The sequence below is a fragment of the Salvia splendens genome, chromosome 8 (genome assembly GCF_004379255.2).
Source record: "Salvia splendens isolate huo1 chromosome 8, SspV2, whole genome shotgun sequence".
Classification (NCBI taxonomy): domain Eukaryota; kingdom Viridiplantae; phylum Streptophyta; class Magnoliopsida; order Lamiales; family Lamiaceae; genus Salvia; species Salvia splendens.
In genome coordinates this window covers 13,191,510-13,210,206 of record NC_056039.1, presented here as the reverse complement: position 1 = coordinate 13,210,206, position 18,697 = coordinate 13,191,510, and the positions used below count along the sequence as shown (strand labels likewise).

Here is an 18,697-nt window from a genome sequence, read left to right as displayed (position 1 = left end):
CCAATTTATAGTCCTCCACGTTAGCATTTTATAGTCCCAAGTCCTACCTCTTTCACCTGCAGTGGGCAGACTATAGCCCTCCTTATAACGCGCCCTATCTTTTAAAAATCATTTTATTTTAATTTTTTTTAATTTTGAATATAATAAAATAACAATATATATAAATTTAAGACCACAATACGAAAATCTTCGTTTTATTAAAAAGCCGGAAAAGTACAACGCAAAATACTAAAAAAGCTACAATTTCAACGATTACGTAACCAAACTTTTTGATGAGAAGTGAATTGGGAAAATGGATAGGAAGGCGTGAGATTTGAAGATAAAATATGACGAGTGGAAGATAGGATTAAAAAAGTTAGAAAACTATAGTCCGAGCTATAGTCCGGCCCACAGTGAGCATACTATAGCCCGGACTATACATAGGGCATGACCTTAGGGCGAGGCTTATCCATTGCGGATGCTCTAATGAGAAATTGATAAAGCAAGAGAGAGAATGAGAAAAATGGTAAAATAAACTCTATTTCAAAGTTAGAATAAGGTAATTTTCCTTTCTTTAAAATGATACTACTAATTGTGAAATTGTGTTGAAGTTGAAAATGGAGATGGATACATTGCAAATATTGGAACTTAGATGAAAAAAATTATTGTGAAGGCTGAAAAATGGGACTGAAGCTGGTATTTTTTGGACGCATTGTGAATACCCTGACAGGAAGAAACAACGGTGCAACCTGTCGCAGTGGATTTCAGACAAGTTAACTGAGAGTATATAAAAAATACACGTCTCTATCTGTCGGTTGGGGTACGAGGGGCATTTCTCTAATTATCATTCATAAATCACCCATTAACAATATTTAAATACAAATTTAAGATTCCAATACAAATTTGCACAATTTTTAAATGCACCAAGTTTCCATCAATACACGCAATCACGTCTAGGTGTGGGGGATAAATACATAATTCTTACAAAATATTTAACATTTATTTACAAAAAGTTTAAAATTTATATAAATCATACAAAATATTTCATTCGTGTTTCAATATAAGTTTAAATGGTGTTAACTTTTTATTTATATGACGTACAAATCATAAAACAATGATGAATTTTTTTGTATCAATATGAAACAATCATACAACTTTTTGTACCAGCATGAAACAATGATGAAACATTTTATACATCACATAGACAAAAAAGTTAATGCCTTGTAAACACATATAACGGAATATACTAAATTGAAACACAAATGAAATTTTTTGTATGATTTATGTAAACTTCAATTTTTTTGTACTAATATGAAACAAAGATGATGCAGTTAGTATGAGTTATGTATTTACCCCTCTACGTGTGCGAAGATGCTAAATTTGCCCACATTTTTTTTTTCAATCTTGTGATACATTACATTTCAAATAAATGATAGAATCAATATGAAGTGTAAAGTTATTTAATAAAAAAAACAAACCAAAACCACCAAAATTGAAAGATTGCATACATGGAAAAAACTTCAAACATTACTTATAAAACAATAGATTGAACACCAAGATCATTACCAGTTTATGCTAAAAAAATACCAACAAGAACAAGACCCTGGAGCCCTTCCAGAACAAAATATACGGAAGGACCCCCGTCTACTTCAAACTTCGACTCTTTCCCGAATAACAAAATGTGATCCCGGAGGGAGACACATCATGTATAGTTTGGCCAGAAAGACGAAGGTGTGCACAAATAATTCAAATTGTCCATGAGAAATCTACTTATCTGTTTGCAGTACTAAATGTTGTCAGTGCAAAAGAGGACTAAGATAATTTTGCGGGAGGCGGAGAAAGTACTGTTTCCAGCAAAGCTGTGCAGATGTTGGGGCATTTCATCGAGCAAAGCCGAGAAAAAGTTGTAACATTAATCCATATCAAGGAAATCCATCCTCTTTTTCATGGTACCCATGAGCTCGGACGCCTCCCTCTCCACTTTTTGTGCCTGAGCAAATGGCAAAATGCACTACTCAGAATGGCAGAAATGTAACAACTACTAAAAGGAGCAAGCAGGCAGAGCAAACATCTGAGAAGACTATAATGAAAAGAATGTGAAAGAGTAGTCAAATTGAAATCAGAGAAATGTAGACCAAAAAGTTCTTAAATTAGAGAAAGGCACTTAATATCCTATAATCATTACAAAGAAAGTAGGGATTCAATAAAGGCAGAGCAACAACCACAACCCTGGAAAGTAAGAAAACAGAAGCATTGAAAATCTTGTTTCACACAGGGGAAAAAATTCCAATGTTTGTTTGTAACTTATTCTAAAATTTATATGCAGAGTAGCTTCAAAGTTTTAAACTCAGATAGCATATCATTACGGAGGCTGAGAGAACAAGCAAAGGATGCAGAGAAATCATAAATCAACATTTTGTAAGGCACATTGGCTGGGAGAGGGAGAAGGGGAAGACGGGTGTCTGACCACAAAGATGTCAAAAGGTAGGACTCGTCCCCACCCGATTAGGAATACAGATTTGGCATCATTAGGAGACACTCAAATTTGCAGAATTCACGGACTTCAAAAGTTTCATAATCTGGTTAGCTAGTCAATCAGTACATTGCATTGCCAAGTCGTTCCAAAAATAATGGTATAAAATGCTATTCACCAAGTTCAATACTAAACCATTGTTCAGATGTCTGCAAATTATGGTAATAAATTCACAATACATGTTTGCACCTAAAACACGAACACAGAAAATTGACAATCAGTTCCATTATTTCGAGTATTATGACAAAAAGTAGAGCTTACACTTCTTATCTCTGGTTCTGAAACACGAACCATATTTGGGGGTAGTTCCATCTTCAGTGGGTCCTGACCAATCATATTATGTTATATGCAAGTGGAAAAGATAAAAAGGTACTAACAAATGCAAAAGGTTCTAAAAAGCTTAACATCACCTACCAGTTCCCCAATCAAAACAACATTTTCTCCACGGATTACATATAGACCTAATGGAATGTCGCAATACAGATCACCAACGATAAGACGCTCGCATGCACCTTCTAGGACAACATTAGCTACATAGTAAAACTTTGTCAATCGAACATTACATTTACGATGCATGTGGTCTGTAATAAATGATGGGTAGTTCAAGATCAATACCAAACTGATCAAACGAACGAAGAATCCCTAAAAGTTTCCGTCCATCTCGAAGTAACACAAGAAGTTTCTCTGGGAGAAAGACAAAAGTTTCAATTCAAATGTAAGATATTCACAACAAACAGAAGACAATTGATTCCCCTTACAGGACTAGACATATAAGAAAATAATGAGCATATACTAAGTGGAAAACTCAGACTGAAGTTTGTTTTTCTACAACACTCTGAATCATGGGATCAGAACAAACAAAAAAAATATAGAACTCAATTTGCAAGAGTTTGAAATGAAAGGGCTGCACAAATTAAAAAATACACCCTTTAAACTCTTAAAAAAAAGAACCGACTGTGCTATAAAGAAAGAGGTTGCAGCACATAGAAAACTACTTGTGACTATTTCTTCTTAAGTCCCATAACTCCAGACTAGGAAAATTAAAGAAACATGCTATAGATTTGTAGATGAAAGAGTTCAACACCAAATTTTGGAGAGAAACAATAATGATCTCATGCAGTTCATAGTATTATATAGGTTTTGGCCTTTTAATAAAACTCCAGGAAAAATATGAGCTTGACATAATGACTGTCAATCCTTGACATTGATGGATTAAAACAAGTACCAAAGGGTGTGAATTTGCTATCAAAACCACTATTCCCAATTTCCCAGTGTCAAATTGTTATCACAGGTTTCCAAATAAGATAATGTGCCGGCAAAAATATAATAGAAAGGGTGTGAATTTGCTCTACAATCTTTCCAAATAACTAATCAAAGTTCCTACGATAAATGCCATAACTCTAGGCCTCAACACACAAAATTCTTTAAAATAAGCATTTAGACTACTAGTTCTAATACAGAATGCAATATTTTATAGCCCCACATAATGAATTACACTAAAATCTTCAATAACCAAAGGCAACAGCTCAAGAAACTCTCATACGATTCGAAAAATAACCTACACAAAATTGAGGAGTAAGAACATAGAATTACAAAAACTTACTGTCAAGATAACTAGCAAGAGAAGTAGAGAGATAAACATCCGCTGGTTCCGCCCAAGACATTGATGAACTCATGACTAGACTTCAAATTCTTCGAAATTCTCCAGAAACGCAGCGAAAATCAAACCAATTCAATGAACTATATTGCATTGGCTGCTCAAGATTGCACCTTGCCTTCAACCAAATTAGTACAAGATTGAAATTGGCTGGCTATATAAGAAACCCGCAAAGACAAACAGTTAACAGCTTTCGATTGAATGAGAGTTGGAGTTGACTTATGGATGAAGCGTAGATCTGATAGGTAAAAGTTAAAACCCTAAAATTTGGTGGCTGGAGAGATATTGGCATATTAGAGCCTCCAAAATAGAAATAGCCTAGCCACAGACTCCTCCTTCCACATCAGCAACACTAAAAACTCCTCCTGCCACATCATCAACTAGACAAGCAATAGCCAGCCATAGCCTACCCACAATAAACAAAATTATAAAAATAAATAATTAATAATCACACAAGATACGGAATTAAATATGCGACACAGATACGAGAAAACTCAATAATAATATTAAAATTTAAAAATGTACATTAATTAAAAAAATACATTAATTAAATTTTTTTTACATAAATCTAAAATAAACTCCTCCTCCACACACGAGCCCCCGCCTTACTTCTTCTTTGGCGTGCCCCGACCCCGCCCTACTCCCCCCGTTTGAACGGGAGTGTCCGCATCCCCGAGATCTATCCCCAACTCCTCTAGGGAGAAAGTCTCAATCCCAGTGAACTGCGTCTCCGCTGGGGTCGATGTGTGCGAAGAAGCAGTAACAAAATCAAAACTGGGGCGATAAACGTTGTCCCCCCCGGCGTCCCCAGCATCCTCGGGTACCCCGACATCATCTGCATCCCGGGTGCCCACCCCGGCATCATCTGCATCCCGGGTTGCATCCCCGGTACCCCCTGCCCACCCGGCATCGCCGGCCCGCCCTGCATCGCCGGCGCCCCCGGCATCCCCTGCCATCCCGGCATACCACCCCCGGATGCCATCCCGGGCATCATCTGCTGCCAAGGGTACATGTTGTAGTACCCGCCCATCGGACCCCATCCACCTCCCACGGGTACCGTGGGAATTTGAGACCCGCTCGTCCCTGGAGTAGGCTCGTTGTTGTAGACGTCACCACGGTTCGGAACCGCCGGTTCCGGTTCGAAAAAAAATGGAACCGGAACCGAACCGGCCAAGGATCGGCAGTTCCGGTTCCGGAACCGTGAACCGCCGGTTCACGTGAACTGCGGGACCGCCTAGGTTTGCCCGGTTCCGGGCCAGTTCATCCGGTTCGGCGTTTTTTTTTTTTTTGCATTTTAAATTTGTAATTCAAGTAAAATATGTAGATATATTTGCATAAATAAAATTAGAATAAAGCGATGTTCAAATGCAATTTTATTGATACAAATTACAACTTTAAAATTACAAATTACAACTTTAAAATTGCAAACTACAAACAACTTAAAAATTACAAATTACAACTTAAAATTTACAAATTACAACTTAAACTTACAAATTACAACTTATTACTTAACATTACAAATTACAACTTTAAAATTACAAATTACAACAATTACAAATCGTAAAATTTAAATATAAGTTACTTACAACAATTACAAATCGAAAAATTTAAATACAAGTTACAACAATTACAAGTTACAACAATTACAAATCGAAAAATTTAAATACAAGTTACAACAATTACAAGTTACAACAATTACAAATTTATAACTTACAAGTGTTGACAAAAAAGACTTAGAAGATCATTAAAAGATATTCCTCATTTGATAAGTATCTTATTGGTGAAAAAGTGGGTATCTTTGGGGCAGATGGTACTGGAACACAAATTTATATATGGAATCTGGATGAATGAGGATCAGATTATAGTTTAAAATGGGAAGCTGGGTTCACTGGCGGGAGTTCGTTTCATCGTCGGACTCAGATGAATATACCACCCTGATGGCCTGATGAAACGAACTCCCGCCAGTGAACCCAGCTTCCCATTTTAAACTATAATCTGATCCCCATTCATCCAGATTCCATATATAAATTTGTGTTCCAGTACCATCTGCCCCAAAGATACCCACTTTTTTCACCAATAAGATACTTATCAAATGGAGAATACAGAAATTGAGATTGAGAGAGAAATTCTTATTAACACAATTACACAAGAATGGGGTGAGTAGAAATGAAGAGGATTGGGGGGTATTTATAGGGGAAAATTGTGATTTAAAAAAAATATTTGAAAAACACGGCGGAAACCGTCGGTTTACCGCCGGAACCGCCGGTTTTCGGCGGAAACCGGCGGTTTAGGCGTCCGTTTGAATTTTCAAAATTTGGAAAAAACGGCGGGAACCGCCGGTTTTCGGCGGAACCGGCGGTTTTGTCGGTGGAAACCAGCGGTTTCCGCCCATGGTTTCGGTCAAATCCGGCGGCCGCGGGCCCGGTTTCTGAAAAGGCTAGGAGTAGGCCTGAAATTGTGCCGGGAACCGCCGAACCGGCGGTTCCGAACCGCCGGTTACGGTTACCGAAAAATTGGAACCGGAACCGGCCCTGCCGAACCGGCGGTTCCGGTGCCGGTTCGAACCGCCGCCGACGGTTCCGGTTCCGGTTTGGAACCGTCGGTGACGGTTCCGGGCCAGTTCGTCCGGTTCGGTTCGGATTGGGGACCTCTACGTTGTTGTGCTCCATTTCGCCGATTTGCTCATGTACATAAATTAAGATAGAGAGAATACTCGTTAAAACAAGTGGTGCAAATGAAAATGACGTGCAAATCGTGTATATATAGTGTTTCGAAAAAAAAAATCCGCTGGCCGGTCGGGAGCCTGCAATGGCGGCCAGCCGATCGGCGAGCGCATCGGCCAGTGCTCGGGAATCGGCATGCGCTCGCCGTTTTTCTCGCCGATTTGGCGCTCGCCGGCTGCAATAGTTCGGCGAGCCGACCGGCGAGCGCCAAAGATCGGCTAGCCGGTGGGCTCGCCGCCATTATGGATGTTCTTACCGATTTAGGGATTAATGTCCTAGAATTTCTATCATAAATTTCCTTTTTTTCAATTATGCTTTATTTATATTTTTTTCCTTTTTCCTCCTTTCTGTATTGATTGAGATTTTTCGTTACGTTTATTACCTTACTTTAGTAAACCTTTGTATATTTATTTTTTTTTTGACATTTTTCTGTCATTTTATGCTTGTAACAATAAATATTAGTACTATTCATATTATTTGAAATATTTCTTTTAGGCTCAAAATTTTTAAAAATAATATTAAAAGATTAAATATAGAAAAAAATAAATTGCTATGAGTACAAAAAAAATCAAAGCTTAAAAAATCATGTGAAAAAATTATCATAAAATTTAATAATAATTTCTTTTTATTATTTCCTTTTTAATTTATCTCACTCACGATATTGACTTTCTATATTTGAAAATAAATCTCTATCACCTTCTCCTCATTAAAATATTTAACTACCTATTACTCTCTACTTACTCCACTTAACGACACCTTTAAAGATCCCGTGTTAATTAAGAATGTGCATCTTGAATGGAATAGAGGTAGTAGTTATGTTATGGAGTAATTAATTCTAACTTAATTTAAAATTTAAAGGGTGCATGAACAATTTATTGATATTTATCATTATGGCCATGTTTGGTTGGCGGGAAAGTAAAGTTGGCAAGGAATATGATTCCTAGGAAAATGAATCTCTAGAATATGATTCCTAATAACTTTACTTTCCTGTGTTTGGAGAATACCAAGATTTTAAATTTTGTATTTCATTTAAACACCAAACTAAAGATAGACTTATTATTATTTTATTTATAAAAAATATAATAATTTTTTTTAATAAATTATTAATTACAAATGATGACAATTATATTATTACATATTTATTATTATGATGGATAGTTTAAATATGAATCATCCATCACAGTATATAATAATACAAGTACAATTATAGTTACATGGAGTATTATAATCATAAATGATAATAATAATAACAATAATAATAATCATTATTACTATTATAATATTTAAGGATATTATAATTAAATAAATTTTATAATTTAGAATTTCACTACGATTTTATTAATTATCTAATTTATAAAATAATAATTACTATTTATTACAATATAGTTTATATTATATAATTATATTTTAATTATTTAATAATTTATTAATTATTATTATGATAATAAAAATTATATATAAATATTATAATACAAAGTTATAATTATGATCATTTTAATTATAGTTATTTATTATTTTGAAATTAAGTATGATTTGTAATTTAAAATTATTTTTAAAACATTGTAATTAAATAATAATAATAATAATAATAATTAAATATGTAAGAATCCTAAAACAGGGAAAAAGAATACCTAAAAAAAGTTAGGAACCAGAATCCTGGAAAGTTGTACTAACTTTTCTTGTTCTTGGGATTCTGATTACTTTCCCAGTTTGATTAAAAATCGAAACAAATACATAAATTTAAAATTTAAGGAATCAGATTACTTTATCAGGCAGAATTATGGTAATCAAACATGGCCTATGTGATTGCTATCATAATTTTGTTGGAAAATTGTCTTCAAAATTAGGCCCAGCACTCGTTATTCAATTTGGGCTTTTTATCATTATTGTTTATGTCCATCGTTTAATCAAAGAGAAAAGAAATAAATATATTCGGAGGTTGCCGTAGAAACGAAAACGATCGTCTTTGAAATTCGAGCACCTTCATAAATAATTCTACTGTATAAAGGAAAGTAGAAGCTTAACACAGTTAGCTAATCATCATAATCCAAATATTTCCCCAAATTAGCAAACACGCAAGGAATTTCATTCATACCCTTAATTTTCGTGTTGACTGCACCCCAAATTCGTATTCTAATTTTTTTCCTTTTTACTTAATTCTCGCAATTCTTTTACGCGAAGCTAAAATTCTCCGCCATCAGTTATCTAACTTCTCTCGATACTCGTCCATCAATTCAGGTCCGTTGATAATTTAGATGCTTTAATTTTTGAGTTGATTATATTTTTTTGGTTTTTCTTTGTTTTCTTTTTCTGTTGAGTATTCTTTGTGCAAGCACTCATTTTTATATGCCTCAGAATCGGGTTGTTCAGGGCTTTTCTTTTCGAGGTTTTAATCATGTTCAGGTTAATTTCCATTAGCAATTTTTTGGGTTTTTGCAGTTTTGTGGGGGTAATCTTGTGGGGTTAGTATTTGTTGTTTTTCTGTGATTAATGTTTCCAATTGCAATGGTTAAATAATTTTGAGAAAGGGTCTCGATCGTTTTCTTTTAAAAGTTTTTCGATTTCGAAAGAATTAATAAGGTTTGGATTTTTCTGCTGTTCTAGTATTAGATACACATTTTTTAAAATTAAATTGTGGTTATTCAGGGAATGGGAAGTTGTCTATAATAATTTCATTTTTCGGCAGTTGTAATTTTTGTTTTTGTTGGTGGATTTGTTGTTATTGAAATCGAATTGAGACTTGATGAAGAGTGAAGATTTCTGCTTTCCTCACATCCTTGTACATTTTATCTATGTAAGTTCTGTAGTTAAAGATTTTGGTTCCCTTTCTTCTCATGTCTTTGTTCTGAATTCATACATTAGTCATACTTAGTTGATAGATTCTCAGGGATTTGCATTAGTGTTGACTGTTGTGTAAGTTCTTATTTGCATCACAGTTTTTAGCTGTAGTTATAATGCTTGCCTTCAACTTAATACACTTCCTTACATGTAATGTTTGAGAGGTTGAATGAATTTTTTTTAAAAGAAAGGTCAAATTGAGATTTTGCATTTCTGTTTTATTTTACCTTAGGGACTCGAGAATCATGGCGACAGCCACAATGGCTACAGCAGCTGGTGCTGCTGCACTTTTGTATTATACATTAAATAAGAAACTACAATCAAGTCCAACAACTGGTGATGAGGATGAAGAAAATGGAAGGGAGATACAAGTTCATGCCCCACTAGGTATTGAAAGAGTTTCTCATAGACTTATACAAGCTCCTGCGACCTGGCTAGAGACCATTTCAACTCTTTCGGAGACCCTTAGATTCACTTATTCAGAAACTTTGGGGAAGTGGCCGATTGGTGATTTGGCTTTTGGCATAAGCTTTCTCTTGAAAAGGCAGGTGTGTTTGTGCTGATATGTGATGGCTATTAGCTTCTGTTTCATCGTGGAGTTCTCTCTCTCTCTCTCTCTCTCTCTCTATATATATATATATATATATATATATATATATATATATGCGTGTGCGCTCGCGTACGTGTATGTGTATGACATGTTCCATTGTTTTAACTTTCTTACTGCACCCATAGCATATGAATCTCCAATGTAATTTGAAAGTAGACCTGTAAAGTTCAAATACAGATCACTGTTTAAACTCTGAAGAGTTTTGTATTGGTTTTGATATGTCGTCCTGCTTGATTTTAACCTGGATGGATAAAATTACTCTTTAAGGGTAATGTGTAACTTTTTATCACCCATGTAATCAGATGCAAATCATGCAACGTAATACACTCAACATGATAGGATACACCCCAGATTTTATACTAGAGCTTTGGTTAATACACATTATACATATATAATAGTGGATAAGACACATGCTAGACAACACATGCATTTGAAGGTACTTCGTATAAGAAAGTGTCTGTTGGATTTTATGCATTGTCTCTAGCCAATCATTTATTAAACATCTATCTCCAGTTGGCATTCCCTACTTAGAGATCTATTGCTTTGCCATATTGTAAGTTTCGAGTTTGACAGAACGAAAATTGTAGTAATTTTTTGGCTCACAGCTAGTGCGCCGTTTAAGTACTCTTCTGCCAACTTAGGGTTGAGTGATCTTGAGTTGGAAGTATCAGATAGTATTTGGTTACGTAACATAGTACTTATTCACCCATCAAAATGTTAAAACAATATGTGCTCTCTTTTAGGTGTGAAGTCTTTCACACTAAACTGCATATCCTTCAATTGAATTGTATGATCCTGAGGAATAGGCTATGGGCAAACTTTACAGGGAAATTTACAAGTTGGCCGTGTATTTGGAGGTAGTGATAGTATACGGCTTAAAGGACCTGAAATTGCTGCAGATCTCAGATATCTTCTATATTTGCTCACTCTCTGTTGGCATTTCTCAAAGAAACCATTTCCTAAGTTTCTGGAAGAGACTGGCTATTCTCAAGAAGACGTTATCCTTCAAGAACCTAAAGCTGGAGTAAGTTTCATTTGTAATTTATAGTGCTTTCTTTAGAATTCATAGGCTGGAGATCAGTTTCAATACTTTTTTTATTTTTCTGACAGCAAAGTTTTCTATGCAGATTTTGAAGCCAGCCTTCACTGTCTTGATTGACCACAAATTAAAAACTGTCCTATTGCTGATTCGTGGAACTCACAGTATAAAGGACACTTTGACAGCTGTTACTGGAGCTGTTGTACCATTCCATCATTCAGTGGTCTGTGAGGGAGGAGTCATCAACCTAGTTCTAGGTTATGCACATGGTGGAATGGTTGCAGCTGCTAGATGGATTGCAAAGCTTTCAACTCCTTGTCTTCTCACTTCGCTTGCTAAGCACCCTGATTACAAACTTAAGGTCCAAGTTTGCTCACCATTTTTTCCCAAATTTTAATTTTTCAGAATATCCTTTTTTTCTGAATGTGCGAATAAATACTCCCTCTGGCCCTCCGTCCCACTGTAGTAGAGGCGTTTCGTTTTGAGCACTCGTTTTAGAAAAATGATAATAGATAGTTAAAGTGGAGAGAGAGAGAGAGTAAAGTAAGAGAGATGATAATGTAGTCTCTTACTTTACTCTCTCTCCACTTTAACTATTTATTATCACATTTTCAAAACGAAACGCCTCTACTATAGTGGGACGGAGGGGAGTACTATTTTATTGCTGAATGGCTGCTTTGAGAAAAAAAACAGGTGGTGAACTTGTGCTCTCTCACTCTCTCTCCTTCTCTCCTACATGGGAGGTTAAGAGAGGGGGGGGGGGGTAATTTTGAAAATTTTGTCGCTAAGAACATTCTCTTAGCTTCTTGGTAACCAAATATGCCCCTAGAAAAATCAGTAGTAGATAACTTCCTTACATGCCACACTAAGTTCTTGCCTTGTGTCTCTTGTGTCTCTAATGATACTCTCTTTACATGAATTATTTACATTTTCCTACAGATCATAGGACATTCTCTTGGTGGCGGTACAGCTGCCCTTTTAACATATATTTTGCGAGAAACACATGAACTATCAACTGCTACCTGTGTTGCGTTTGCTCCAGGTTCCTTTTCTGTTAATGTAATCCTCCTTGGCAATTGAGTCTGTGATTAATGTTGGGAAACTATTAACTGCCTCTTCGATGATCACATACAGCTGCTTGTATGACATGGGAACTGGCCGAGTCTGGTAATGACTGCATTATCTCTGTAATAAATGGAGCTGATTTAGTGCCTACATTCTCGGCTGCATCAGTAGATGATTTGCGTGCTGAGGTGTTGTTACGAGTCTTGTTCATATTCTGACTTCACTTTTGACATGTGTTCATTACCTAATGACTAGTAAGTTTTGCAGGTAACAGCATCTGCTTGGGTGAATGATCTGCGGAATCAAATCGAACGTACCAGAATACTTAGTACAGTTTATCGTTCTGCTTCAGCGTTGGGTTCTCGTCTTCCTTCCATGGCAAGTGCTAAAGCCAAAGTAGCTGGTGCTGGTGCAATCCTACGTCCAGTCTCCAATAGTACGCAGGTGTCCATTTCTCATCTTAAAATTGCTTTCAATTGTACCATTTCGTCAAGTGGTGGAGCGTCAATTGCTATATCTCTCGAACTAAGCTTTTTGTCTCGCCAAAATAGGTCGTCATGAAGAGAGCTCAGAGTATGGCTCAAGCCGCTTGGTCCCGCCCGGCCCTCCGGTCATGGTCTTGCATAGGCCCTCGTCGCAGAGTTACAGCAGCTGAGATGAGTTGCAATGTAACTGAAGACCCTTCAGAGTCTTCCGTTTCTCAGAGAGACGCGTCAGAGGAGCCACTTATCGAAACAATTGAAGAAACAACCTCACTTGTTGAAAACTTGACCCTTCCCGTATCTTCACCAGATGGAAGAGACAAGCATAAGATTGACTTCACAATTAATACCGGAGTTGAAGATTATGACGATATCATGGACCCTGAGAAGTTTCAAGATCGGATGACAGAGGTAGAGTTGTGGCAGCAAATAGAGCGCGAGCTTTATAAACACTCAGAATCAGATGAGGAACGTGATAATACAATCAAAGAAATCCGGGAAGAGGAGGAAGCCGCCATCGCTGAGGTAAGTGACCCTCAATCTCAAGCCTCAGTTCCTAACACGATGGAGGTGCATAGATTTTTTCCCGCTGGCAAGATAATGCACATAGTGACGCTAGTTTCTGATGAGCCGGAACGAGAAAGAGATGGTGAAGTTTCCTCCAGTGACTCGGACAGTAGCCCGGAGGAAAACACAGAAGTTGCAATCTTTCTCACTCCGAGGTCACTATATAGTAAACTAAGGCTCTCACAGACCATGATTGCTGAGCACTTCATGCCTGTATATAGACGAGAGATGGAAAAGCTGATAAGAGTACTTGAAAACGAAGGTGGGGGGTCGGATACCCATAGTCGAGTCGAAGAAGCTCGTTAGGGCATCCGTTGCCGAACTCTCTTTTTAACACCACTAGGTAGGAAAAATGTGCATTTTGTAGGGATGATTCTTGGTTTCTTTGCTGCAAAATAGCCACATATAGTTCTTTGTATAGAACTCCATGTGTTTGGCTGAATGCATTTGATCTATTTTGACTGCATTTTCTGCCCTTTTTTAGTAGGCAAATAAATAGAAAGTTTCTGCCTCTTTTATTATATGGCGGTTCAGGTTTATAGTTACATTTCTTCTCATAAGTTTGGTAGGTATCCCAAATTCCAAATTTAATTTGCTTGTGCAATTAATTATATGCATTCTATGTCTGTCAGATTAGTTACATTACAATGAACACTAAAAAAACATACTTTTAAGGAAACAAAATTTAAAATGCAATCCCTTGCATTGGAAGTTCTAAAAAATATCACCAATTTAGGACACAAAAGAAAGTGTCCTTACATTAATGATAAATTAACTTAACCTTTTGCTTTTTTAGGACACTTTCATTTGTGTCTAATCTTAGTTGGGACACCAACCATAAGGACACTTTTTGAAGCGATTGTGGTATATTTAAAAACACAAATTAGCGCCCTTAATTGCATTTAAAATGTCCTTATTGATTTTTTTTTGTTGTAGTGGAATTTGTTTTCCATGAATTATTATTATTAGATCTTTTGGGGTTAGAAAGACTTTTATTGAGCTATTCTTTGGCAGATTGAATAACGAAATTTAGATCATTCCAACTTCTTATAAAATTTATAAAATTATACTACTACTACTACTACTACTCTATTTTTAACAAAAAAATCAAGTATATTAAAAAATAAGAACCAATTTTTTTTATAGTTTATGCATCAACTAACAATAAATCTTTATACTAAAAGCAAAAATCTGCGTATCTCATTTCAGTTCCAAACATATATCATTATCAACTCATGACTTAATTCCCAAAGTGGCTGACGAGTGTAATTATTTGCGATTATACTTTATTTCCTTTCACAATATACAGAATGTGCACAACACAAATTAAAAATCAAGAAAACGTGCATTGACAAGGAACAATAACCAACAAATTTGATTGATGAATCATCATAATTTAGTGTGAATGATAAAATTCATAGTATAATAATGACCATTTACACCATCTACTTGACTAATAAAATAGTATTCTCCAATCTCCACAAGGCTAAGCTGAGAGCTGAGAATATAAATAAAGAAATACACGTCGGCATATTCTGGTGGCAGCTTTTCATTCGCAAAAGTAGCATACGTATATATTTATTCCAAATTTCGAATCACAAATCTTTGGTTTTTCATTATATAATTCGTTTACCAACTTACGCGTGACATGTATGGACTTCATCGTTTATTTTAAAATGATTTCATTTGTAAAATACATTTTCCAGCCATAAAGGACACAGTGAATGCAGACGATATGAACTAATATTATTAAAATACTAATAAAAATAATTTGGACTTCTATTGTTTACCGGATATACTAAAATTGAAAAATATGACTACTGTTGATAAAAATGGAAGGATCGAGGGAGTGTTGGGTTACAAATTCATCCCACATCGGATGAGGGAAGTTGGATTAGTATACAAATGTTATGCACAGTTAGAGAACTTTTGGGGTGGCCCCAATACAAATTCATATGGGCTTGACTCCATCCAAAGCGGATAGTATCAAACTAATGTGCAATCAGCAATCATAATCAGCAATCATGAGAGCGAGTAACCTAATAATATAATCATGGTCAAACAATTCAATTTTCATATTTTAAATTATACAGTATATGTCAATTTTTAAGAAGTTCGTAGCCGCATTAATGTCAAGCCTCATGAATATGAACGCAATAAAAAACACAATGCAAACATGCAAATCAAAAGGCAATTATCCGCTATATATAATGACTTCATATTTGTGTCATAAATTATTCGCACTAACATTTTCTTACACGCATTAGATTGTAAAAAATAGTATAGTATTACAAATTCATCACATCTTCTACTAATTACTCCAATAAGGTTTTGTTTTTTATTCTTTTTATAGATACAGTTCGGCGAAGGTTTTGATCTCAGTTTTATTGCAAAATTCTTTATATTGATAAGATTTTTGCTGGTAAAATGAGTGATTTGAACGATGTGAATTTTGTGAAATGCGATTGCTGCTGCCTTTCTGAAGAATGCACCCGTTGTTACATCACCACAATTAGAGAAATGTAATTTTTATTTCTTTGGTTTCAATCATTGATAGTTGATATTGATAAGAAGGAAGTGGTGTTTAATTTGATTAATCATTGTTGTGAATGAAATATTTAATATTAGGTACGGAGGGAAATGGATTTGCGGGCTTTGTGCGGAGGCCGTGAAAGACGAAGTGCTGCGGTGCGGGAACCCGGACGAAGCCATGGCCCGCCATCTCACCTTCTGCACCAACTTTCGGGCCTCCGGGCCCCCGCAGGTGCGCTTGATTCGGGCCATGACGCAGTTGCTTAGGAAGTCCTCCAAATCAATGCCGAGTAGCCCCCGCGATGCCACTGTGTTGACTCGCTCCGAGAGTTGTTTGCCGAGTTTAACCCTCGACGACGCAAGCCCGTGACTGATGATCAAGGGTAAAATTGTAAATTTTTTATGTTCAATAATAACTGTAAAGGATATATTGTTTTGGATTGAAAAATGAGACACTTTTTGAAACTAGTTTTGCTTTGCTTAGCTCTTTTCTACGTATTTGGGATTTATGTTTAGTCAATTTGATTTAAAAACTGAAATGTGGCTGACATGATCACACCCTGTGAGAACCTCGACAACTCCAGGTAAGTCCCTAGAAAAAGTGTGTGCAACAAGATAGTATTGATTCATTAATACTAGTCGTGTTTAACGAGTTTAAGATGCTTTTACATGTTAAGAAGAAAGTCATTTTTTAAGGGCAATACATCAATCCAAGAGCAAAAACCAAGGATTAATACGTGCATCAACCAAATACTAAGACCTAATGAATGGGACTCTAAAACATGAACACTTTTATGAAAGCTGAATGAGTAATGTGACAAAAAGTCATTGCATTGATTGGGATGGGATTGAGATTGATCGGCAACGTGAGGAGGGGTGTCTACTAGAGTATATAGCAGAAAAAATTAAACTGGGATATTAAGATGAGGACATTCAAGTTCTTAGTCTATTGTTCAGATTTCTGCCATTGACAATAACCAAGTGCATTATACAAGCTAAACCAACAACTTGGTACATAGTGAATCATTTTTAATATTACAAGCATTACTACAATAGGAGAGTTATCTAGACTGTTTGGCCCCAAGGGGAAACGAGACGCGCTGAGCTCCTTGAGCCAAATTTCTCCGGTCTTGAGGATTATTAGGATTAGGGTTCGAATTGACATCAGCAGTCTCTTCATCCTCTTCAGTTTCTTCAGGCAGTTGCATGTTATGTCTCTTTGGAATAGCAAGCTGATAATTCGGGTTGATCAACGTGTCCTGCTCGGGAGGCAGAGGAATCCCCGGCCCAGCTATTGATTTAGGCAAGGGGACCTTGTTTCTGCTCCTAGCCAACTCTAGCAGCACCTATTAGGGGACGTGGTAGCACACAATAGTATCACACGAATGGCATGTAAATAACACAAACACAGTTTAATTAAATATTTGCACGCTTTCTTCGCAAAGATGAATCGACCAAAAGTTATTAGAAACTAGAATGCAAGAAGAGACCACTTAACTAATACGCTACGTGAAGATGATCATGCCATTACACTATATAGACATATTTGTGTCAAAATCATACTCCATTTATCAACATATTATGAGCTTCATTCACAAGAAGAAGCAAGCAAAAGTTATTGAAAACATTAACGAGAAACTATCGCAAATATTTGTGTTTGCAGAAACACAGGGAGCAGTTAATTAGTGAAGCTCAATAGGATCCTTGTGACAACACTACAATGTCTAGATTCATTTGCATCACTGTATAATCAACAAGCTTATAATACGCATCAACTATCGATACTACAAATAATGAGTTAAAACAAACAATCCAACCCACATCAATTGCTACTTAGTAATGCAACACCAACTAGCATCATAAGCAAGCCCATAAAGAAAGCACTTCATATTAGCTCAAAAGCAACAAAATCGAGATGAAACTACCTCACGAGGTGGAGGCTGCGAGAAACTAAAATTGACTTTGGACTGAATTGCAAGCTTAACATCATCAGAGTCGATGACAGACTTCCCAGCATGTTCCGCATACACCTGTGAATCGGACAGCACATCAACTACATAGCGATACCAGAGCTCTAAAAACTGATTTACGACTCGAGGCTCGTAGTCATCGACACCCATTGACTTCAATAATTCCTTCACAATCTTGGCATCCTTCGGCATAACATCTTCACCCACCTCCGTCATTCTTAAAAAAACCTCTGCGGAAATTCCCGAAATTACGAATCTATTTGGGAAAAAAAGCTAAGACGAAAAAAATAATTTAAACGAATAAACAACAGTGAGCAGTCGCAAGTAAGTCGCAATGCAGCTGACTAAGCATTTGAATACAACTTGTGGTGAAATTAACTATTTAAGCAAGAGGATTTCATATACTATCACTTAATTCAAGCAAACCCTGCTAAATTAACTTCGGCTCACTACTTCAATCACGGCATGAAAACAAAAATGTTTCCCTTCCACATACATAGACATGTACATCAAGAGAGAGATATACCTCAGCTGCAAAAATGATGAGCACAGCGAGAGTTTCTGAGAATTTAGATTGAGGAGACTTTCTGATGCAGAGGACGAGTTGGGGAAATATTGAACGATAATCGATCGTGTTCAAAATTGGGGGTGAAATTAGGGCATAGTAAGGGGCTGTTCGGTTGAATTGTTAATGTCATTTAA

The 18,697-nt window shown here is 36.2% G+C and overlaps 3 protein-coding genes and 1 long non-coding RNA gene across 5 annotated transcripts; 2 read left to right on the top strand and 2 right to left on the bottom strand.

The window, feature by feature from the left end:
* Window positions 1-1,463: 1,463 nt before the first annotated feature.
* On the bottom strand, window positions 1,464-4,433 carry LOC121745598 (sm-like protein LSM1B). The gene is made up of 5 exons (XM_042139559.1): window positions 4,116-4,433; window positions 3,128-3,196; window positions 2,927-3,042; window positions 2,774-2,836; window positions 1,464-1,969 (listed from the first exon to the last, which is right to left on the bottom strand). Exons 1-5 carry the CDS (start codon window positions 4,186-4,188, stop codon window positions 1,892-1,894), a joined length of 399 nt encoding a protein of 132 aa, XP_041995493.1. The 5' UTR covers window positions 4,189-4,433; the 3' UTR covers window positions 1,464-1,891.
* Window positions 4,434-8,838: 4,405 nt separating this feature from the next.
* Window positions 8,839-14,014, top strand: LOC121745611. 2 transcript variants are annotated; one of them, XM_042139583.1, is made up of 8 exons: window positions 8,839-9,130; window positions 9,963-10,278; window positions 11,167-11,364; window positions 11,468-11,740; window positions 12,319-12,421; window positions 12,514-12,632; window positions 12,712-12,888; window positions 12,996-14,014. In XM_042139583.1, the coding sequence occupies exons 2-8, from the start codon at window positions 9,976-9,978 to the stop codon at window positions 13,797-13,799; spliced, it is 1,977 nt and encodes a 658-aa protein (XP_041995517.1). In that variant the 5' UTR covers window positions 8,839-9,130; window positions 9,963-9,975; the 3' UTR covers window positions 13,800-14,014. The 2 variants fall into 2 exon arrangements, with proteins under 2 accessions (XP_041995517.1, XP_041995516.1); XM_042139582.1 differs by lacking the exon at window positions 8,839-9,130 and adding an exon at window positions 9,175-9,686.
* A 1,738-nt stretch (window positions 14,015-15,752) lies between these two features.
* Window positions 15,753-16,493, top strand: LOC121744363. The gene is made up of 2 exons (XR_006038585.1): window positions 15,753-16,015; window positions 16,122-16,493. It is a non-coding gene; the product is annotated as an uncharacterized LOC121744363 (long non-coding RNA).
* Window positions 16,494-16,963: 470 nt separating this feature from the next.
* LOC121743091 (transcription initiation factor TFIID subunit 9-like) lies at window positions 16,964-18,680 on the bottom strand. Its single transcript, XM_042136279.1, has 3 exons — window positions 18,522-18,680; window positions 17,951-18,225; window positions 16,964-17,371 (listed from the first exon to the last, which is right to left on the bottom strand). Exons 2-3 carry the CDS (start codon window positions 18,209-18,211, stop codon window positions 17,087-17,089), a joined length of 546 nt encoding a protein of 181 aa, XP_041992213.1. The 5' UTR covers window positions 18,212-18,225; window positions 18,522-18,680; the 3' UTR covers window positions 16,964-17,086.
* Between the last annotated feature and the right edge of the window lie 17 nt (window positions 18,681-18,697).

Bases quoted from the DNA above. Each gene is read 5' to 3' on its own strand.
- LOC121745598 (XM_042139559.1), bottom strand. From the start codon at position 4,188: ATGAGTTCATCAATGTCTTGGGCGGAACCAGCGGATGTTTATCTCTCT. The intron at 2,837-2,926 runs GTAGGTGATGTT...ATGATTGGTCAG, and splicing joins TTGTTTTGATTGGGGAACTG to GACCCACTGAAGATGGAACT. The intron at 1,970-2,773 runs GTAAGCTCTACT...CCATTTGCTCAG, and splicing joins CAGAACCAGAGATAAGAAGT to GCACAAAAAGTGGAGAGGGA.
- LOC121745611 (XM_042139582.1), top strand. The intron at 11,741-12,318 runs GTCCAAGTTTGC...ATTTTCCTACAG, and splicing joins ACCCTGATTACAAACTTAAG to ATCATAGGACATTCTCTTGG. The intron at 12,633-12,711 runs GTGTTGTTACGA...TAAGTTTTGCAG, and splicing joins TAGATGATTTGCGTGCTGAG to GTAACAGCATCTGCTTGGGT.
- LOC121743091 (XM_042136279.1), bottom strand. From the start codon at position 18,211: ATGACGGAGGTGGGTGAAGATGTTATGCCGAAGGATGCCAAGATTGTG. The intron at 17,372-17,950 runs GTAGTTTCATCT...GTCCCCTAATAG, and splicing joins CGCAGCCTCCACCTCGTGAG to GTGCTGCTAGAGTTGGCTAG.